Here is a 24,440-nt window from a genome sequence, read left to right as displayed (position 1 = left end):
TAAATAGGTAGGTGGTCAGAAGGGACAACTCCCTTTTACCCTATTACACTGAAGCGGTAAAAAAAAAAAAATTGTCTCCCGTGTGCCGGAGGTGTTTCAGAGTGAGCGCGGAAGTGGAAAAAATATTTTTTTCAAAAAATCACACCGCGCTTAGTTTTCAAGATTAAGAGTTCATTTTTGGCTCCTTTTTTTGTCATTGGCTGAAGTTTAGTATGCAACCATCAGAAATGAAAAAAATTATCATTATCATATATAAATAATGCGATATATGATAGCGCAAAAACAAAATTTCATATATAATTATTGTATTCAAATCGCGCTGTGCGCAAAATGGTTAAAGCTAACAAGTTATTTTTTTTCGTTGTAATGTACACTAAATTGCAATAATTTTGGTATATAACACATTGTAAAACAATAAAAGCAACACAGAGAAAATATTATCACAAAATAATGCATGAATTCGTAACGCGCGGACGTAAACAAATATTTTTTTCAAAAATTCACCATAAATCTAAATATTGTCCTAGAGACTTCCAATTTCTTTCAAAATGAAGACAAATGATTGAATATTACTATACTGTAAGAGTATTAGCTTACAATTGCAGTTTTCGACCATATCTGACAAGTTAAAGTTGACCGAATGTCAAATTTTTATATATATATACTTTTTACATGCAATTATTTCGGAAATAAGAAAAGCTACAACCTTTAAATATTTTTCGTTTTATTCTACATGAAATTGCGCACATTTTCATATATAAAACTCTATGAAATGCCTAACATGAAATGGAGCAAATATTCCGAGAATGGGACGTACGCATTTCGGAGATTTGTGGCGGAGAATCCGCGCGCGGAGGGAAGGAAAGATTTATTTTTAAATTCACCATAAATCTAAATATTTTGCTAGAGACTTCGAATTTGTTTCAAGATGAAGATAAATGACTGAATATTACTAGACTGTAAGAGTTTTAGCTTACAATTGCGTTTTTCGACCATTTCGGTAGAGTCAAAGTTGACCGAACGTGGTTTTTTTTCTATGTATCGTGATTTATATGCAAATATTTTGAAAATGAGAAAAGCTACAACCTTCAATTATTTTTTGTTGTATTCTACATGAAATTGTGCACATTTTCATATATAAAACTTTATGTAACGGCTAATTTAAAATTGTGCAAACATTACCACAATCGCACGTATGATTTTTTCGGAAGAGTTACCGCGCGGACGTAAAGAAAATGTTATTTTTTTCATAAATTCACCATAAATCGAAAATATTGTGCTAGAGAGTTCCAATTTGTTGCAAAATGAAGATAAATGATTGAATATTACTAGAATATAAGCGTTTTAGCTTGCAATTGCGTTTTTTCGACCATTTCGGTAGAGTCAAAGTTGACCGAAGGTTGAAATTTTGGCAATTATCGTTATTTATATGAAAATATCTCAAAACTGATAAAAGCTACAACCATGGGTTGTTTTTAGTTGTATTGTGCATGAAATTGTGCACATTTCCATATATAAAACTTTATATAACGGCTAATTTTAAAATGGTGCAAACATTACCACAATCGCATGTATGATTTTTTTCGGAAGAGTTACCGCGCGGACGTAAGGAAAAAGTTTTTTCAAAAATTCACCATAAATCAAAATATTGTGCTAGAGACTTCCAATTAGTTGCAAAATGAAGGTAAATGATTGAATATTACTAAAATATAAGAGTTTTAGCTTACAATTGCGTTGTTTGACCATTTCGGTAGAGTCAAAGTTGACCAAAGGTTGAAATTTTGGCACTTATCGTTATTTATATGAAAATATCTCAAAACTGATAAAAGCTACAATCATGAGTATTTTATTGTTGTATTCTACATAAAAATGCACACATTTTCATATATAATACTTCATGTAACGGCTAATTTTCAATGGTACAAAAATTATGTCAAAGTGACGAAATAATTTTTGAGATGTGTCACCTATACTTTTTAGTGCGGCAAGAACGAAATTCGCGCTTGCGCGCCTGCGTAACGATAGTAAACATAACAACACCTTGATCCGTGAACTCCCAGCATCCCCCAAGGCACGTGATTCAAAAGTTTTAGGCTGGTAGGCCTATAAGTATTTTTCCGCGAATTTTAAAAAAAACTTTTTTAAGTCGATGTAAAATACGTCCAGTCGGCACACGGGAGACAAAAAATGTCGACGTAAAATACGTCCAGTCGGCGTAAGAGGGTTAAAGGGACAACAACCAGCACAGCAGACAGTACATCCTTTTCACAAGGTCCAAAATCCATCATATAAAGGAATAGGAAAAGCAACACCTGGAATGCCCATCAAGTGCAAATATAGTGAAAGATGGAGGATACCAATAGGAACTGTTTGGTTGGGGGTCGGCTTCAAAGACATCCTTGGGGATGAAGCATGTCTCTTCAGTGTTCCCAAAAAGGATTCCTTTGAACAAAGAGTGATCCTTGACCTATCAACACTGAACAAGTACATTGTTTGCCAAAAGGATTCTCTGAGGACCTAAGGATCCAAGAGCACATGGGTGGGGTTGTTGCCCCTTACCAATTTTTTTCTCTCTTCCCTCTATAGAAAACTAATGTGTCTGGGATTTTTCTTGGTGAATAAAGTGGGCTATAAGTAATGAGTTTGTTGTATTACAAACATATTAACAGCTTCTTGGACTTACATTTCTTGAGAATTAATATGTGAAAGGGAGATAGTGTACTGGAAGTTGTATTTCTCCTTTGTACATAAGTACTAACAGGTTATAATCACATAGCCAAATAAGTACAGTAATGTGCTAGGATATGAAATGAAATACATTAGATTGATAAATATTTTCTGTAATTCACTGTAGTGACTTAAGATCAGGAGCCACCCCCAGAGTAGTACTGTAAATAAAATTTGTATTTGTTTATATACATTTGTAAAATAATGTTGCAGTGCTTTCTTTATCTGGATTGAAGTACTATACATATTTGTTGAAACAGGAAGTTAGTTTGCTTTAGTAAGAGAAACAGAAAATGTTTTGCAGAGTGGATGACAAGATGCTAGAAACTGATTTTGTGTCTTATAAAACTTACAAAACTCTTTAAACATTCTGTAAGTGTGTTAAACCAGTTGCAGGACAGCTTAAGCTAATTTTCAGTGATTCATGTTTGCATATTTATTAGTCATTACATTCAATAACTAAATGCTGTATCATGCTTGATGGTGCTTAGAATGGGATATTAATAGCATTTTGATATTTATGGCCTAAAGCTGCTTTCACACCTTGCATCTATTAAATTATTATGTTTTATGATGAAATCTCAATTTTGCAAACTACATGTTCTGGTAGTAGTGTTATACATAGAATGCCTCTAAACTAAAAGCATTTAAATGCATTAAACCAGAATATATTAGCATTAACTATTCAAATGTAATGTTTAGTTTTGGTCATGTTATATTGAATTACTAATTCTTTGAAATACTATCCTTATCACATTTATTTAAGAAATGATAATTCTCATATTTTTTAATGCTGATTGTGAAGCCATAATAAAATTATCTTTCAAGATTTTGATAATTTTATCTCTTCAGGTGAATATGCAGGAACACAAGGGTTGGGCCTCCTTCGACTTCACTCAACTTACCGACATGATCTCAAAATTTATGCCAGTGATGAGGGACGTGTACAGATGACAGCAGCAGCATTTGCTAAGGGACTGCTTGCACTTGAAGGAGAACTTACTCCAATACTTGTGCAGATGGTTAAGAGTGCTAATACAAATGGACTCCTAGACAATGACTGTGATTCTTATAAACATCAGAATATGTAAGTGTTGTGTGCTTTTGATGCCAACTTACATTGTGATAATTCCTTCTTAGCCTTACTCACAACCAGAAATCATTTGTAACCTGAAACAATCCCCCAAAGCTTATTCAGTTGAACATTGCACTATTCTTCCTTTCTACCTAGACAGCAGGAAAATTAAATTAAGATGAGATTCAAATGCCGGATTTCCCAAGAGTAGCCAATGTGTTACCTTGGAATTGGGAGAAAAGATTAATTATACTGGAAAATACCTGAGAATCAGGCAATAGGAAAATTCATGACAGTCTCAGAATATTCAGAATTATTTAATTTTTCTGAGCCTTTGGTTCTTGAGAGAGATAAAAATTCCAAGTTTTTGAGTTCTGAGATATGCAGCTTGACTGTAAGCAAGAAATATTGTTGGTTCTTTTGTTTGAACGAGACAGTATTTCCTGCCAAAAAAAGTAGCTTGAGGTATACCTTTTTCACGATGTCTTTCTTTACCTCTCTCTCTCTCTTTGTGAGTGTAGGTACTTTGGATGGGTTTCTTAACCCTTAAACGCCGAAGGGGTATATTAAAAATCGTCTTCCGTGTGCCGAGGGGGTCTCAGAGTGAGCGCGGAAGCGGAAAAAATATTTTTTTCAAAAAATCAGAGCGCGCTTAGTTTTCAAGATTAAGAGTTTATTTTTGGCTCCTTTTTTTGTCATTGCCTGAAGTTTAGTATGCAACCATCAGAAATGAAAAAAATTATCATTATCATATATAAATAATGCGATATATTACAGCGCAAAAACAAAATTTTATATATAATTGTATTCAAATCGCACTATGCGCAAAACAGTTAAAGGTAACGGGTTAATTTTTTTCGTTGTAATGTACACTACATTGCGATCATTTTGGTATATAACACATAGTAAAACGATAAAAGCAACACAGAGAAAATATTATCACAAAATAATGCATGAATTCGTAATGCGCGGACATAAATATTTTTTTCAAAAATTCACCATAAATCTAAATATTGTCCTAGAGACTTCCAATTTCTTTCAAAATGAAGGCAAATGATTGAATATTACTATACTGTAAGAGTATTAGCTTAAAATTGCAGTTTTCAACCATATCTGAAGAGTTAAAGTTGACCAAATGTCGAATTTTTGTATATTTTTTTATATGCAATTATTTCGGATATTAGAAAAGCTACAACCTTCAAATATTTTTCGTTTTATTCTACATAAAATTGCGCACATTTTCATATATAAAACTCTATGAAATGCCCAATATGAAATGGAGCAAATATTCCGAGAATGCGACGTACGCATTTCGGAGATTTGTGGCGGAGAATCTGCGCGTGGAGGGAAGGAAAAGTTTTTTTTTTAATTCACCATAAATCTAAATATTGTGCTAAAGACTTTGAATTTGTTTCAAGATGAAGATAAAATGACTGAAATATTACCTAAGACTCGTAAGAGTTTTAGCTTTATAATTGCGTTTTTCGAGCCATTTCGGTACAGAGTCCAAAGTTGACCGAACATGGTTTTTTTTCTTATTTTATTCGTGATTTATATGCAAATATTTCAAAAATGAGAAAAGCTACAAACATCCAATTATTTTTGTTGTATTCTACATTGAAATTGCACCACATTTCCCATATATAAAACTTTATGTCATGGCTAATTTAAAATTGTGCAAACATTACCACAATCGCACGTATGATTTTTTCGGAAGAGTTACCACGCGGACGTAAAGAAAATGTTATTTTTTTCATAAATTCACCATAAATCAAAATATTGTGCTAGAGACTTCCAATTTGTTGCAAAATGAAGGTAAATGATTGAATATTACTAGAATATAAGAGTTTTAGCTTACAATTGCGTTTTTCGACCATTTCGGTAGAGTCAAAGTTGACCAAAGGTTGAAAATTTGTCACTTATTTTTTATATGAAAATATTTCAAAACCGATAAAAGCTACAACCATGGGTTGTTTTTAGTTGTATTGTGCAAATTTCCATATATAAAACTATTTATATAACGGCTAATTTTAAAATGGTGCAAACATTACCACAATCGATGTATGATTTTTTTCGGAAGAGTTACTCTGCGGACGTAATTTAAATATTTTTTCATTAAATTCCACCATAAATCAAAATATTGTGCTAGAGACTTCCAATTTGTTGCAAAATGAAGGTAAACATGATTGAATATTACTAGAATATAAGAGTTTTAGCTTACAATTGCATTTTTCGACCATTTCAGTAGAGTCAAAGTTGACCGAAGGATTGAAAATTTGTCACTTATTTTTTATATGAAAATATTTCAAAACCGATAAAAGCTACAACCATGGGTTGTTTTTAGTTGTATTGTGCATGAAATTGCGCACATTTCCATATATAAAACTTTATATAACGGCTAATTTTAAAATGGTGCAAACATTACCACAATCGCATGTATGATTTTTTTCGGAAGAGTAACCGCGTGGACGTAAGAAAAAGTTTTTTCATAAATTCACCATGAATCGAAATATTGTGCTAGAGACTTCCAATTTGTTGCAAAATGAAGGTAAATGATTGAATATTACTAAAATATAAGAGTTTTAGCTTACAATTGCGTTTTTCGACCATTTCGGTAGAGTCAAAGTTGACTGAAGGTTGAAATTTTGGCACTTATCGTTATTTATATGAAAATATCTCAAAACTGATAAAAGCGACAATCATGAGTATTTTTTGTTGTATTCTACATAGAAATGCACACATTTTCATATATAATACTCCATGTAACGGCTAATTTAAAGTGGTACAAAAATTATGTCAAAGTGATGAAATAATTTCCGAGATGTGTCACCTATACTTTTTAGTGCGGCAAGAAAGAAATTCGCGCTTGTGCGCCTGCGTAACGATAGGAACAAAACAACACCTTGATCCGTGAACTCCCACCATCTCCCAAGGCGCGTGATTCAAGAGTTTTCGGCTGGTAGGCCTATAAGTATTTTTCCGCGGATTTTTAAAAAAACTTATGTATGTCGACGTAAAATACGTCCAGTCGGCACACGGGAGACAAAAAATGTCGACATAAAATACGTCCACTCGGCATTTAAGGGTTATTTAAATGCACAAAGTTAATAAAGGTTATCTTAGTGACTTCTGTATCATCCCCTGTTTACATTCAGTATGCCTTTAACTCCAGTTTTTATCATTTATGGACTATCATACACATTAATAAAAAAAATTGTGAGATCTAGATCAAAAGAGAATGTTTTCACCTATGGTTCATATTTGTGTAAAAAAAGAGAAAACTGTGTGGCAATCAAGCAATTTTACATGCTGGTTTTCAGTTTGGCCTTTCTCTTCTTTGTTGATAATGAGGTAAAGTTAAAAGAAATAAGCTCAGATTTGTTAAAGATTTTTAATATTGCAGTACAACAAGCATCTTACCACATTACTATCAGGTGTTTAACGAAAATTTTTAAAACTAGAAGAATAGATATTAAGTAGATTGTAGTGATTTCTTTCAATCTGCTGTAGGGTGAAGAATCGTCTTCATGAAGCCATGCAACAAGATCATGACTTGACTCCAGAAGATATGGAAAAACTGAACCCAACACATTCAAGATCTATATCCACTGCTTTGGAATTTATTCAGAATCCAGTTCGAATGTGTGAGCATGTAGATGCACTGATAAAAAAACTCAATGAACGAATAAAGATTAGGAAGGAAGATCAGAAAACTAAAGGTGAGTGGTATATTTGTTTGTTTAAAACGTGTAAGTTGAGTTCATATTACAGTGTTCCCCCCGTATTTGTGGAGAATGTGTACCAGACCCCCCCCCCCCCACCCCCCCCCCCCCACGAATAGTTAGAATATGAGTACTATAATTTGGAAACCTTATCAAAACGCTGAAACTACCCTAATTTGTTAGTTAGAACTCTAGAAAAACCCACTAAAAATTTTATACTTGGTTTTCTTAATAGTTTTATCACAAAAAGTGCATTTTATTATGAAACTGATAAAAAACATGAATTTCTGGATATTTCTCATAGAAAAATACTGCAAATAGGCAAATTTTCCGCAAATAATGGGGGGAAATGTTCAGAAGAGAAACTCGCGAATGCGTGAGTCCGCAAATCCGGAGAACGCGAATACGGGGGAGTCCACTGTATAGAAATTTTAATTGCTCCAATAGTATGGATAATGAAAATACTTTCAACATAAAAAAATTTAAAAGTGTCATGTTTTATGTAGAGGTAAGCTGTGTGACAAAACAAAAAATTTATTGAATAAAATTCTTTTAGCATGTAAGCCCACCACATATAACAACAAAATGACACTAACCTGATAAATAACAAAGACCCCTTAGTAAACAGGTGGTACCCGGTTATTGGCAGGGGTTCCGTTCCTGGCCGGGCGCCATAAAGCGAAAATCGCCATTAAGCGAAGCATCAAAGTTTAAGGGAGTAAAGCATACTTATGGCACCGATAAGCGGTTATTGGCGCCATAAATGTCTCAGGGTCGTAAGTATGTTTTACTCCCTTAGACTTTCATACATCACTTAATGGCGCCCCCGAAAACCGCAATGGCTTGCCATAGTGGATGGGTGGCTTATGGCACCGATAACCGAATGTGCCACTATAAGAAACCTTATTTTTTAATGAATATTTTTGAAAACCGCCATAAAACCGAAGCCCCATAGAGCAAAGCAGCCGATAACCAGGGACCACCTGTGGTATGTATGTATGTATAGTCTTATACTTTAACATTCAAGATACTGTAACATAAGCTAATAATAATTCCAGACATGTGGATTTGTATGAAAAATAAATTGATTTAGGTAATTAGTTTTATGTAACCACAAACCAATTTAATCCAAATAATGAGGGAAGGTCAAACTGATAATTCCTTAGTTATTGACTGGGACTGTAGGATTTACTCTAAGCCCCTGGATTGAGGTAAGCTATTGAACTCATAGCTGTGGTCAAGAGAAACAGAGTTGAATATGTATAAGGTAGAAACTATGTTATTAGATGATTTCATAATTGTACATTTACTGGTCACCTAAGGAAAGGAATGAGTACTTGCTCATTAAATTATGGGGTAAAGGAAAATAACTAAGAATTCCCCTTTGAAGGATGTCATAATGGAAGTAAAATGAGAATTAGGGTGAATAAAAGGATGAGTTTGACAAGTCCTGATCCTCAGCTAAGGCTGACATATACTACTATACAGTTGCCATGGGTAGAAAACTTAAGTAGCCATTAAAAGCACAGGATCTGTGTTAGATATCTAGATGAAAATTCTTAACGATAAACAAAACTGACTTCACACTTGACAATAGTAATAACAAGCCCCTCATTTCATAACATACCCTATCTGTTTACACAAAAGGTACCAACATAGGGTCAAAAGCATGGATTTAGGTAAAAAAAAAAAACTGGCTTGGGAGGAGGAGAGCATAGTGAAGGTCGATTCTCCAAAACGGTTGAAGAAAGACTGATGCATCACTGGATTCAAGCGCACTCTCTTGACGTGTTTCCACCTCAATTACGCATCTGATACCAGATGCCACAGATTCCTTGCATTTACAATCTGTATTGTTTTTTAACTGATTTCCAGCTGTTGTCAGAAGATTGATCCTTTTGTTTGTTAAACCTCAGGTTTGTTAGCTATGAAAATACAAATTAATTAAAAATGTGTTATTTTAAGGGGAAAGTGATCTGACTCATTAAAGGTTCATAATTGGTGCATAATATCAAGAGGGTCTTCTCCCACTGTAACACCTGGAGAGCTGTCCTTGCAGAATTAGAATTTGTGTAGCAGATAATGATCTTTTGATACCCAAGCAAGATAGTAGGGGACATGATAAGTAAGAAAAGGTAGAATTCCATACTTAAACCCTGGTCATAAAAAAGCATGACCCCAAAAACTATTACAATAACCCATAAAATAGTTTTAGGATCAATAACAACAGAACTGAAGGCTCACAGTACAAGAGTATCACTGTGACCGTTACCTCTCCGTATGATAATGAACACTGCTACCAAAAATATATTCAAAGGATTGGGAACCAGCATAGTTATGCAAGCCTTTCAATAGCACTTACATTAAACACCCAGGAGTTGATGACTACAGAGATGCTGAGCATTGCCCTTCATTTATCTGCCATATCTAAGTATATCCTCATTCATTATTATTCTCTTCCTCATTGTATGTTATTCCATCTCATCATTCTATTTCTACTGGACCACTACCCTCCTCACTCATGTTCTTCAACTATAGTTATCTAGATCAAACTGGATGTCCTGACTTTGAGTTTTGCCAATCTAATAAGCAAGCAGGTCTTAACTTTCAGTCTGTATCCTTGATTGGGTTGACAGCTTAATAAATATGTATATTTTTTATTTGATGATGCCTTCCTAATCTGATAATATCTTCCTAATCAATGACATATTCACAAATGTCAGAGTTAATGGTGGTGTGTGATATGAGTACAGCATACAAACCATGGTTTTCAATGAAATTTGTCACCAGTGTATTTTTCCTAATGTGATATGAAATAAGGTAGATGAGAGATGTAAGCATCCCCTCCTGAGGGTATTTCTCATCAAGCAGGACAGCAGGATTGTCCTTTTTTTTTTTTAAATACATGCTACAGTATATGTATTCACTGACAACTTCAAACTGAAATGTATAGCCGTTGGAATCAAAGGTTTTATGTAAAAAAAATAAATTTGGCAAATTTTATATGCCTAAATTCATTATTTTTCTTTAGGTTTTTGTGCATTAAGAACCCCTTTTATTTATCTTGTGATGGTATCTGAGGATTTTTTCTGTACGTATTACGTATTTGGTATTTAATAATATGCTTGGTTGTTCATTTTCATACCTATAAAGAACAAATATTCACTGTTTCTCTTCTTGGCTCCAGAGACATCATTTAAATGGCTTTTGGACCCACTTTTAAAATTTTCTTTCCCTGTTCCAGAATTACCTCTTTATCATGGAGAGTCATGGGAACTTATGCAGCGGCGTTGGGCAAAATTGGAGAAAGATTTTAGAACTAAAAGTCGAAAATTTGATATATCTAAGATTCCTGATATATATGACTGCATCAAGTATGATGTTCAACACAACCATCATACTCTTCAGTTTGAGCATGCTGAAGAGTTATACAAATGTGCCAAATATCTTGCAGATATTGTCATTCCTCAGGTGAGATTTTGAATATGATGTGTCTGATTATTTTTATATGTGCATATATAATTACTGTACAGGCAGTTCCTGGTTATCAGCAGGGGTTCCATTCCGACAGGCTTGATGATAAGTGAAAATATCCATTAACTGGAACTTGGCGATTTACTGCGCTTCTGGTTCCGATAACCGGATTTTGGCACCAATAACTGATTAATGGCACCTCTGTTAGGTATTTATCAGCGTCATAACTCTTATTGGCACCGAGAGCTGGAGCTTAGTGCATTATAGCACAGAAAATCGCCAATTTTATGGCGCTAGACTAAAACCAGATCGCCATTAACCGAGTCTGCTGATCTTAGTTTATGATAGGGGTTCCTCACCCTCTGGCGCACTGTGAGCTGAAAATCGCTATAAACCAAAGCATCATAATTGTAGTGGGAATAAATAGCACTTACAGTGCTATTAACCCGAACCTGACTTCAGCCAGGAATTGCCTGTATAGCAGTGTAAAGCTTTTAAATGATAACACTTCTTTACTGTATATTTCTTATAAATATTTAAAAGTATTTTACCAATATACGTATTTTGTTTGTTTATCTTGTGAGCTATTCAAGAAAGCAAATTTATTAAAATACTTCTTTAGTGTATATGTTTTATAACTCATAGCCTAACCCATATATGTATACTATGTACTGTTGTCTGCGTGATAAAATCATGTTAGGGTTTAGGTTGAAGGTACTTTTTTTTATTTTACTTTGAAACTACTTTTTGCATCTACAGACATAAACATTTTCTTAGAATGTAATATTGTTTCTGTTTTGGATAAGTGAGAATGGCATGACCAACAAGAATTTTAGTCTGAGTACCTTAATTTTTGCTGATACATGTACTAGTACCCAAAGCTTTTTCTAACTTTGAAGCATAACAAAGCAGATAGCCAGTTCAAGAGTTGTAATTATTTATACTACGTACTGTATAAGTCAACAGCTATGTAATAAAAGCAGTTTTAAATGCCCTTATTCAGAAATTACATGGACATGGAAAATAATGACTGTTCTTTCAATTATCTTGAAGTGTTAGTTTTGATTAAAAAGTGATGAAACATTTTCTTCTCCTAGGTTTTGTCTGATGTCTTTACAGAAATAGGCTGAGGTATTCCAACTAAAACGATTCTGATTTGAATTTTTCCCTGTCATATTCAATTGAATATCATAGCAGTGCTTAGATATCAGTTGTTAGTTTGGATGCTGTTGGATTATTATTTAGGAATTTGGAAAGACCACCCATATTTCCTATTGTTGGGTTGCTATGTATTTTATTGTCTAGTGTTTCAGTGACTACAAATACACCATTGTTTGAGGGTTACTTTTTTAGTCATCAAAACCAAGACTGTGTTCATAAATATGCAAGATTTTCAGGCAGTTCACTTAGTAACTCTGAAGACTTACATGTGTCTAATGTATGTTTAAAAGACAAATAGCCTTCATATGTATGTGCTAAAATAAAAAAATTAACCAAAGGGTTGGGACGACTAAGAACAATTTTTAATACAAATAACCAGTAGGGTTTGATGAGTTTTGCTCAGTTATATTATTTTTTCATCGTCTCATGCATGATAACATTTCCCAGTTTGTACAGCCTCATGTCTATTAGTACTTTTGTTTAGTTTTCTTTTATAGGTACAGGGCAAGACATCTTGATGAGTACATTTCTATTCTTTTTATCTTGTGTACTTTCTATACCAGAAATATCGTTTGATCCAAATCCTCATTTATAGACTTTCTCCATTATGTAGATTTACCACTCTGTTTAGGCAACTTCCCAATACTGTATTTATTGCTTTTCTAAGTGATTGCTCCTTTTCTTTCTCATGCCTGTCCAAACCATCAGTATATTTAGAAGTTTGATCTTTTTTTATTTTATTTTTGACCATATCTATTAGCTGCTTCCTTATTTGTACTGTCATCTAAGCTTATGTCTGCTGTGAAGATTGGAATTTCATAGTAATACCACGTTAGAATTTCTTTCATATTTTCTGCTACTCTCCATTTCTGTGAAGCATATAGGAGCACAGTCCTTATATGCATCATGTTTTGTTATTATGTTAAAACTTGTTTAAAAGTCTAATAAATCCTGGCTGTAGCTTTTTTTTTTCATCTCACCAAACCAACCACTAAATCCAGTACTGAGCCTGGTAGTAGCCATCTGAGAGGTTGGTATCCCTGCCCATTTGTGTGCAGCACCAGCTGACTGCTGTTTTCTTTCTTTCATTTGAAAGGGACTGGAAACATCTGGGATTATTTTGTAACCACAAAAAGGGCAAATTATATGTACACTAATTAGTTTGGGAAAACAAATAAATTTCCTGAAGTTCCTTTGACTCTAATGTTACCTTCAACACTAATGATGACTTCTCTGTGTTCCTGTGCAAGTTTTATGGTTATTGATTATTTCATAACAATTACTCCAAAAATCTGTACCAAATATCAATGTCCATTCTTGCACAAGTTTACAAGCATTCAATGCTACATCTTCCTGACTTCTATTTGTCTTGTTAAATGTACTTTTCCTAACTGTATACATATACATAGTACTTCTAAGCTTTAGTGCCAGTTTTTGTAGATTTCCATAATCACCAGTAAGAGTTCCGTCATCTGCAAGTATCAGCTAATCCACATTGCTTTCATGGCTGATTCATGCCTCATTCATGAGCCTACTCATTTTTGTTTCCAGACTTCTCTCATAATAATATTGAATTGGGTTATATAGAAGAAACATGATTTGTGCAGTTCAAAGTATAAATTAGTTTTAGGTATATGCACAATTTTTTAATGAGAAATGTGCAAAATATTACTTTAACCAGTCATTGCTATTTTTTTGTTTTATACTGTTTTCTTTAGAATATGGAATGACTCAGCAAGAGAAGGTTGCTATTGGTCAAGGTATTCTGCACACCCGCTCCAAGAAAATAAGAGCAGAGTTTGCAGAGAAATATAGGAGAGGAAGAAAGTGAAGAGAATCAGGGAGAGAGCATTAACAGATTGAATCCACGGTGGGTTTTAAATTCTTTTATTTTGTTGAAAGGAAATATTCATGTAATTTTTTTTCATTAATTTCTTGACATCTGATTGAATGCTTTTTGACTTTATAATTTTGTATTCTTGAATTTTTTGGTGGACACATAACTTGTGTAACAACTGCATTCATTTACAGTGCCTTTTGATATTTTTATTAATTGTCCAGAAGATTTATATTACTTTCTCTTGCAACTTTTTTAGCTATTCTCATGGAGTGAGTAGTCCTGGCCGTCATGTGAGGACTCGGCTATATTTTACCAGCGAGAGTCATATCCATTCATTACTCACTGTCTTACGATTTGGAGGATTATTAGATGTAAGTTAATATATTATTTTGCTTGATGGTTGGTGCTATGATAATTGTTGGACACAGCATAAGTCTAAAGCTAAAGCAGGTGTAGTTTAAGTATAGTAGTACAGCATTCTTCATATTTTGTATGTTGTTGCTTTTCATCCAGTAACCTTCTTATATTTGTACATAGAAACCTACCTCAAAAATAATCCCAATGGTTAAAAATCATGTGTTTGTGCTACTCACTAAAAAAATTTTATAGATACATATACAGAGGCGTACAAGAAAAGTTTGTGATTACAAATTAAAGTTTACAGTACTACAAGGCTTGTGCAGACAAAAATCAAGAGATGTAAAATTTTTTTTAAAGAAGTAGAAAAACTTCTCATATTCAATAAATTGATTGATTGATTTTAAGACACCAGTGGAACCTTGGTTTTTTACACCTGGTTTTCGTAGACTTTTTCTTCTACAAAATGTTTTCTTAGGTGTTGTATGTTTCCTTGGATTTCATTCACTCGAGAGCTCCTTCTGGGGCCCGCCATGTGACTGGGCCCCATACTGAGCGCCCAAACAAAGCATCCCATCTTCTCTCATGACCCATTCTGCTTTTGTGTTCGTTGTTTTTTGTGCTTTTTTTTATTGTTTTATTGTGGAGCTGCAAAATAAGCCATGATGGGGCCAAAGAAAGTTCCAAGTGCCAGCCCTTCTGTAAAAATGGCGAGAAACACTGTGGAATTTAAGAAAGAACTCGTAGCAAAGTGTTGGAGGGTGTTGCGTGCTGAACATGCTTCAAGTGCTGCTGTTTGTGAATTTTAGGCCAGCAGAGGCTGGTTTGAAAATTAGAAAGTAAATGGGCATACATAATATGCCTACTTCAGTGTTTAAGGACATGTTTGCAAAGTGGAGTGATGTAAAAGATTTTGTGGAGAATTATCATCCCCAGCAAATATGTAATCTGTGTCTCCAACATCTTTAATGACAATGTCATGTTCCACTTTAGGCAAATTTGAAAAAGATGCCAGAAACAAATGCCTCTACACAGTTTTGTTGTGCAACAGGAGTCCAGTGACTCTCAAGCTGGTCCTAGTGCCAGTAAAAACCGAAGAGGGAAGTAATCCCAGATAGTGCTAGTAAAAAATGAAGAGGAAAAGTAGGTAACCCCAGATAGGTTCTTAATAACTGAAGTCCTTCTGGAGGGGTAGCCCCTTCCAAACAATAACCTCTCCTTCTCCTTCTCTCTGTCTTCCATACACTAAAAAGAGTCTACCATAAAGGTAAGAGTGATGTTAAATAGTATTCCATTATTAATTCATATTTTATCTCTCCTTGTTTTCCTGTATGTAAAAGTGTGTTTATTCTCTATGAAATGTATTTTTTTTGTTAAACATTTTTGGGGGCCTGGAACACATTAATTGTATTTACATTATTCCTTATGGGAATTATTGTTTTGGTTTTCATAGGTTTCGGACTCCATGGGAGCTTCTGGAATGGATATGTAAGAAAAGTGAGGTTCCACTGTAATTGTCACTTTGTCTTATTTATTAGAGCCATGGTAGATTATCACATTCTTAAATGGTATGGATTGCTATTACTGATATGATAAGTTTAAAAAAATCTTCAGAGTAGATTGCATAAAATGTTGAAGTGTAAAGGAAAAACAAATGCCTCTTCATAAAGCTTAAAATTTGAAATTGGGGACAGTAATAAAAATAGCCTCACACAGTCTTAGGGTACTTTAAATTCCAAATGATGCCAGTTAATGATGAAATATTTATTGATAATGGTATAACAATTTAAAGATTGCAAAGTAGCTGAAGCACATTGTACTTAACCTTTAATGTAACCTTCAGTGCCAGCATCTGTGTTCTGGCAGTTTCAAATTCTTGAAAACCATCTGGTGGTGGCAAATATTGTCATAATTTTATTATAATTTTTATTTGTGAAATTATGAAGTACAAAATTGCCAAGTTTTAAGGTAGATAAAAATTACAAATTAGCTTAAAGTAATTTCTTAAATATAAAACTATACAGTGTTCAAGCCAAAGTCTATGTGCAGAATTTAGTTTGGCTTTTGTTCACTTCTTTCCTTTTTGCCTTTTTTCTCTTTGACACTTAAAGAGTTCAGAATAAGGTATTTTTCCCACCTCTTAGGGCAGTATTTCATGTTTTGATTTCCTGAAGTTTTACTTTGTTTTAGGAAAACTTATACTATATTTATGGTGAGCCATGTTCCAAATAGTTTATTAATAGTGTCATGTAAAGTTTCTATGGAAGATATTTAATTACATTGCTTTCTTTTGCACAGACACAGAAAGATGAGCAATGGTGCAGAGCAATGGATTATGTAGGAGCTGTCTCAGAGCTGAATTACTTGAGTCAGATTGTGATCATGCTTGTATGAGGATCCAACTAAAGATCCAACTTCTGATAGCCGGTAAGGTTGAATTGTTGGAGAATTATAGTAATTGGTGTATTGATGTGTCGTGAGGAAATCTTTGAATGTGTTTTGTAGGGTTTTTATCTGTTTATTTTATTGAAGATACACTGAAATTAGTAATATTATCATCGTTACACATTTTCCATTACATTTAAAATTCATTTGTTCATACGCGAACAAACCCTCGTCTTAATAGGATAATTTCTAGCGTCCCCCAGCTGGATCTGGTAAAAAAGTAGATGAAAGCAAGGAATCTTGTGGTATCTGGCAACACATGCGTAGATCGGGTGAAGAGTGGTCAGGCGACCGAACATCTACGCCAGTCCTTTTCTTTACCGCCTTGGGACGAGAGTGGGTTTTTTTTCCTCTCTTGGCCTTTTCCCGGTTTTTGCCCGTCGTTGCTTTTGTGTGTTTGTGTGTGTTTTTTGCCTAATATTAGGGCTTCTTCTGCTCCTTCTCGACGTCAGCGTTGTGCCCCGGAATTCCTGGATTTCTGTGTTCTCAGTTTCTTGGTCTTCGTCCGTGGACGACCCTCACATCACTTGCAGTAAAGTGCCGTTCCAATTTTTGTCTTTTTGTACGATTACGAATCCTTGTACAGAAATGCCTGGCATGACCTTTGGAGCAGTGGAGGAAGTTTTATGGTAAGAGGGAACGTCGGAGATTCTCCACTCTTCCTTCTTGGGAGGGCGTTTACTCCCTAATTCCCAGATGTTTCGTCTTCCGCAGTAGTCAACCCCCATAGTAGCATTGCCCCTGCATCTCCTTCCTTTTCTTCCATTGATTCGTCGATGGAAGTAATGGGAGGTTGCCAGGGTATTATTTGTAACGTAGCCCCCTCTTCTTCGGGATTTTTTTCGGTTCCCGAGAAGGGTGAGGTTTTTTTCATCATTCTCTTCTCTTCCAGAGTCGGAGGCGTCCAAAATGGCGGCGATTTGGAAGATGCTTGTGCTAGGGGGATACCCTGTCCTTAGGGGGATGCTAGCGCATTTTGAGGAGGCTCGCACCCCCCTCCCCAGTCCAGCCAGGCCATCCCCCCGCCTCCAGGCCTCATCTCCACGGGAGGGAGCAGTCGGCCATCTTGTAGCTGCGCTGGCCGCTGCCGCTGCCTTGTCTCGGAGTGATGCTGCGGCGTCAGCCCCGTTGTTGTCGTCACAGGGCCCATCTTTGTGTATTCCTCCGCCAGTGGCGTCTCTTTCACCCTCGCTCAGCGGGGAGGTCGTGACGTCACCGCCACTTGTGACGTCACTCTCATCGATGACGTATCTTCCAGTTGCCTCCGAGCCGCCTCTCTTAGACGTGACGTCATCTCTGCCGCCTAGTTTCGAAACAATTCTCCTTCCTTGTCTTCGGAGCCTTCTCTGGCACATCAGTCCAAGCTCATATGCCAGGCGGTGCTTCAGAGGCTGGACTCTGTTTTAGGTGTGAAGTTGGCTGCCTTATTGGTTGGGAGGACTGGTAGGAAACGCATTGCTTCGTCCCCCCACCCCGCCTTCCGAGAAGTGTGCACTAAGAGCTGGTGCTGTCTCCCTCTCCCTCTTCCCCCTCTACGCCTCGTGGGCGTCTTAAGCATTGGAAGGCTAGGACCTTGCCCTTCCTTCGCCGCTGATGGAGGAACAGCACGGACGTGTTCCTGAGAGTGCTGTGGTTTCGGGCAGTGTTAGTGATGTGTTTTCTGCGGGGTTGCTTCGCCGCCGAACCTCGTACGTACCAAACCACCCCCCACCCCTCCACCCCATCATTGCACATCGCGAGCGTGTGGCACCTCCCCCGTCCGTGCACATAATGGTAGTGCCCCTTCTTCTCCCAGGCCTATTCGTCGCCGTAAAGACCTGAAGGCGCCCTGTCAAGAGGTCGAAGGAAGTATAAGGAATTCTCCGTCAATCCTCGCGTCCGCTCGAGTATCCCCCCTCGGATCCCCCTCACGTACGTACTTGCCGCCACGCCCGTGTCCGTTTATGGCCGTCTGGAGTCACCTGTTGAGGTAAGTGGTGTGCCTAATGTTTCAGTGGGTCCGCTCGGAGGCTGACGCTTGGACCCAGCCCAGATAGGCTTGTAGAGATTCCAGACTGTTTGCCTACTAACCTTTTTGTGAATTTTGGTGAAGAAAATGCGTTTAGAGGAGGCTACACATCCTTCTCGTCGTCGGTTGCCGGTGCCAGAGCAGGAAGAAGGGGATACGCAGGAGTTTCTGTCTTTCCTTTTACAGAGGTTGTTGATCTCATTTGTGGGTTCAACAATTTGGAAAGTAGGACTCTGGATTGGTCGTCCTACACTCCTTGCTTGGAAACCTTGGTGGGAGTTGCTCAGGACCCCAAATCGTCTCTCCAGCTGCCCGTTGTCAGGGCACGTTCAGTCGGTCTTGCAGAAGCTTAACGCCTCTGTTTCTGACCGGGACGGTTCACTTCACTCTAGAGGCTCTACCAAACTCCTACCCCCACCCCCACCCCTCACAAGACATAGGAAGTACTATTCTACGGAGGTTCTGCATTTTTGCCAGAATACAAATCTTAGGGCAGTATATGTATGCTCTAAACTGCTGTTGCATCATAATAGAGGTACTTTTGTACTGAGAATCATTATCATCATCATCATCATTATGCTTTTTTATGTCAGGTTTTCTTTTCATGAATATTAAACATCTGATTATCTCTTTACAATCCTCTTCGTGATGTACATCAGCAGCAATTCCTGTTTTAGTTCGATAGTTCAATTCATAAGTTTTTTGCCATTTCTTCATTGATCTTTTTGGCCACATCCATAGCTCCCACATATTACAGTATTCACTCCTTTCCATTTTCAGATTTGTTTTCAGATTTTATTGGGTGCTTATTTTACTAGGGCAGCATATAATTTTATGAATTCAAGGCATGAAAGCATGTATAAATTAGGTTATGTATGGTTGAGTGAATGTTTCTCTCAAAAATAAAAAGATCTGTGGTATCACAATTCCATTACTGTGCAATAGCATTTGTGTTTTAACTATAAAAATAGGCAGTTCTAAACATTTTTAGAGTGGTTTCAAGCATTCGTGGATTTTAGCTATTCGCGAAGGTGTCTGGTACCCATCCCCTCCCCCGTGAATATTTTTTTACGAGCTTCCAGATCATGCATACAGACATAGTCATCTTGCACACCACACAATAGTGTGAGTGATCCTACAGTCTCAAGTAGATTGTCAACATTTTGGGATTAGGTACACTAACTTATTGCTTGATCTTATCATCCCAATGGAGAACCATGATCTACTACTGCCGTCAAGTTTTCCCTTAGGAAGTGAGTAAATACAGAAGCATAGAAATTTTGTAAATCAAATTACATATTGTATGTATATATCTCTTCACAATAAAAAGGTTCCTGTCACCATCTACTGTGCTTACTCTCAATTTGTTTTGTCTTGAATAATTGTGGGTATGGATTATCACTGAACTTAAGCATAGATGTGTAGTATAGTGATTTTAATGCAAGAAATGAAGTTAGCAAAAAAATTGTTCTCTCTTGTTCCATTTTGCATAGATTACAACATGAAAAACAAAGTATTAGACATAGGGAAATTGGTTACATTTGCATATATGTAGTATGATTTTTGTAATAATCTGATTAATTTCTTAGATAGTGCAATATGGATAGGACCTTTTGGTGGATACCTGATTATGCCTGTTTATACTGTAAGATGTATTTTTAGTCTGGAAATATTATCAAGTATGCAGTGGCAAAGTTATCTTATGTGACCATAAAAATCCTGCTATTGTTGTTTTTTCCTGTTCTGTCGGTATGACTATTTTACTTCTGTAATCCATTTCAGGTTCCATGTTGAATTACACTTTAGCCCGGGTGTTAATTGTTGTGTCCACAAAAATTTGCCTCCTGGACCTAGGTTTCAGGCCAAAAGTCGTAATGAACCTGTAAGTATAAAATCTTATGAAGTTTGACAGTTTTTTTTGGTATTCAGTTGTCATAAAATTATGATTTTTAACATTTACTCAAGGAAATGATAAAGTTTATAGTGCAGTCGCTGTCTTGTCGTCAAGAAGTTACCCTTTCCTTGTGTAACAAAAGCTCCATGGTGACCAGACTAATGTCAAAGAATTCTCTTTTAGATGGTCTTGTGGCTGAGTATGTGCATATGAGCCATCATATTATTTACATACGACCAGAAACAAACCAAGACACCATTACCTTTCTGGTCGTCAATGTATACTGTACTGAAACCAGTGCTCAGTTGAAAGCTAAGTGCATAATTTTAGGTTCCTATTAAAATGTTCTAGTTTTGGACTCTGGAACAATGATTTAATGTGTGTTTGTGAAAACCCATAACCAAAGCACAAATTGTTTTGAAGAATTTGTCATTCTATGTAGAAGTTTTATTTAAAGAAATGTTCAGCAATTATTAGTAAATATATGTAATATATATTATATGTATAGATAGCCCTTTCAGATAGTAATGTCTGCAATAGCCTACTAGGCAGTGCCTACAATTGACATCAATTCAGAGAGAATAAGTTAGCTAGGACTGTAGTGTGTAGCCTATAACCCAGGATTTTATATCCTAAAGGGTTAACTAAAATAACCTGGGTTACGTGGTAGCCAGAATTAAGGTTATGTGAGATTGATAAATATATCTTGTTATGGACCAATGCAGTACCTTAAGTTTGCACCAAAGACCTTTGGATTAGATAAAAGGCTACAGATTTTTTTCCTTTTATATAGCCTGTATACGTATGCATAGTCTTAGTACTCTTGCCTATTATGTGCATACTCTTAAAAAGGAATTAAATAATCTGATTTAGACAGTAACCTAGACTAGGTTGATAGCCTAACTATAAAGTTTCACATTATTAAGTTACTGTTTTATATAGTAGAAACCAAAAAACCAGTAGATCAAATAGGCAATGAGTAGTAGCCTAGCTTGAAGCCACAAATTACACTTGGCTTTTTAATCTCATAACCTTAAGGTGAATTAATTATTCTTGGATTAGACAGAACATTAACCCTAGACTAGGTGATAGCCCAAACTATAAAGTTTCCCACATCACGTTACTGTTTTATATAGTAGACCAAACCCTGACTAAAATACTTAATTTTCGGAGGGGCATTGTAACTTACTCAGGACTTCTGCGCCTGGTTAACATCAGGAGCTCGTACTTGCAAACTGGGCACTCTTAGATGTACAGTACATCACACAAACAGCTGACATCGATTATTATTGTCCTCTGGCCTGTCATTCATGGCCAAGAATGAGAATCCTTTGTAAAAGGAAATCTCCTATTCTAAGTAAACTAGATTTAGCAGACAAAACATTATGTTCAATTCAAGCACTTAAGGTTTACCTAGACATCACAGCAAACATCCCATAAGGCCTGATTTTTCTCTACTCTAGCAACATTATTGCCACAGGCTTGAATAAATTTGACTACACTTGTAACTGGTAGGTGGCATGGTTAGTCCTGACCCATAGATTGCTACAGTAACAAACCATGGGTCTTCCCAATAGGTGGTAGGCTAACTATCATTGGGGAAGGTTTGAAAATTAGGTAAGTCACTGCAGAACTTCACCCTAAAAATGAAGTTCACATTTAGTTTCGTGTTTCTTTGCTACTAAACCTTAAATCATTTGGAATAAAGAATGGGACCTTGAAACTTGTGACTTAATCCCAGACCAGAAATGTTTTTAGGTTGTTGGGATTGAAATTAAAGAGCTTTTCGTCTCCTGTCAATTTCTTTGTAAAGCTCCTTGAGGACCAAGACAGTAACCATTTGGTAGTTGATGTTGAGCCCAAAATCAAAACCCTCCCACTTTCGTGATAGAAAGGCATGAAGGGTTTTTTTGGGTAAATGGGGGATCATCCTGCATTGACCATTAGAAAGAAATGGCGCCTTGTTCCCTTTTAGATCATATGTGAACAATATGACAGAGCATATGCGCATAGCCACTTCTTTTTGCAGGTTTTTTCTGTAGGTAAACTGGGTTCACCATTTGCTGAAGATAAGAGAGAGTGCCCTCTTATCTGAGTCCATTTATACTCTATCCACGTCATAATGTTTATCATTACCACACAATACTTGGCCAGAAAGACCAGCTAATGAGAATTCTTCGACATTAGACTTGTCACCATGGAGCTCTGGTTAGAGCATGGAAAAGGTAACTCCTTGAGGACTCAACGGCTACTATCATAAATAGATTTCTTGCCTACATCAAAACCTGTTTATTTCCCAAAATGTTTAGGTAAATACCTGTAGCTTAAATAATTGTGTTGAAGCATATTCTTTTTATTTTTTGTTAGTTTTGTTTTGTGAATATAGATGCTACAAGAGTATGAACTGATTGTGGGGCGCCATCAGTAACTGTTTTATCTATTCTTGGTCCCTGTCATTTGGAAATAGTAGAACCCCGGTCCTTGACTGTATCAGAATTTGACATAATTGGATTACGATGTGAAGTTTTTAGTAAATTTTACATTGGAGCTTGAACAAAAACCCAGAATCCGACCTGATAAATCATATGATTTTTGTTAAACAAGTGTTTCGGTCAGTCGGCGCTAGCTGGCGTTGTTCCCACACATCGTTTACAACACCACCCTCAGCTCTGCGTCAAGTGTTTTGGTCCATTACATGCTTGTATAGGTATTTCCGTATATTTTGATTAAATCATGGATCCCAAGAAAAGCCATTGCGGATAAAATTTATTTATTACCATGATAGGTTACCAGGGCAGTACTATGGCTTGTTTACATCTGCTCATGGCAAATGGCTGAAAGGCAAATTGCCAACGTATTGTAAGCAGTTTTTCATAAGTTTGTGATAATTGATATACGTAATTTGGCTTATTTTTAATATCTTTTATTAATTTACTGTAATAATTATAGGCTTTTTTCAATGTTTTATTATTAGCAACAATTTTTGTCCCTACCTAGTGCAGTACGTACAGTACTTAGCCTAGTCTACAGCGCTCGGTCTCCTGTCGGTAATATGGCCATATTGGACGTAGGGCAGTCAATTTGAAACAGAATACTACATACATTTAAAATAAAAAAGGTGCATCTAATATGGTATGTTATTTAACTCTGAACTACTATTTTTACACGTAATTTTGTAATTTGTAGTGTAATGTTTTGAATAAAAGGCAAGGGTAGGGTAATAAACTGGTGGTCAAGAATGAATTAATCCATTTTTTTTTTCAGTTTACTACTTCTTATGGCAAACCTTTTTATTCGGAACTCTGAATTACATTTCAATGCTTTTTCTGGAATGGGATGATTATATGTTTATGGACATGAATGAGAAATAATCATTGCATTTCTCATATCTGTTAAAGCAATGCAAGTTCAGTACCTGCATCTTGGCATGTTATTAAATTGAACCTTTCTAAACTTTTATTTTTCCCCAAACTACTTTATGCCAGCTATATCTTCCAATTTGTGCCCCTCAAGTTGAAACAGTGCTTTATGACATTTAAGGCCATGACTAGTAGAATAGTGCATGAGATTGTGCTATTCACTTCTTTTAAACAAGGCAATTGTTAGAGAGCTCACTTAGATATCAGCCTTGAATCCCTTGTTGCATGTATTTACCATACCTGAGAAAGAAAGACAACCCTTAGTGATTTCTCATTGGTAATGTTCAAACTAAGAGAGGCTTCAGTTAGTTATCATTG

At 35.9% G+C, this 24,440-nt stretch overlaps 1 protein-coding gene and 1 pseudogene across 1 annotated transcript in view; both read left to right on the top strand.

Moving 5' to 3' along the window:
• The window catches only part of LOC135207454 (inositol hexakisphosphate and diphosphoinositol-pentakisphosphate kinase 2-like), a gene marked incomplete at its 5' end in the record, with an annotated part of 255,448 nt that overhangs the window by 35,521 nt on the left and 195,487 nt on the right, over nt 1–24,440 (top strand). Inside the window, 3 exon segments of the mRNA XM_064239179.1 lie at nt 3,580–3,814; nt 7,313–7,521; nt 10,769–10,995. Coding sequence (XP_064095249.1) covers nt 3,580–3,814; nt 7,313–7,521; nt 10,769–10,995 — 671 coding nt within the window.
• The window catches only part of LOC135207138 (inositol hexakisphosphate and diphosphoinositol-pentakisphosphate kinase-like), a 54,381-nt pseudogene continuing 43,826 nt past the window's right edge, over nt 13,886–24,440 (top strand).

Source organism: Macrobrachium nipponense, chromosome 32 (genome assembly GCF_015104395.2).
Source record: "Macrobrachium nipponense isolate FS-2020 chromosome 32, ASM1510439v2, whole genome shotgun sequence".
NCBI classification, from domain to species: domain Eukaryota; kingdom Metazoa; phylum Arthropoda; class Malacostraca; order Decapoda; family Palaemonidae; genus Macrobrachium; species Macrobrachium nipponense.
The sequence above is the reverse complement of the archived record's forward strand: the minus strand, read 5'-3'. Positions and strand labels throughout refer to the sequence as shown.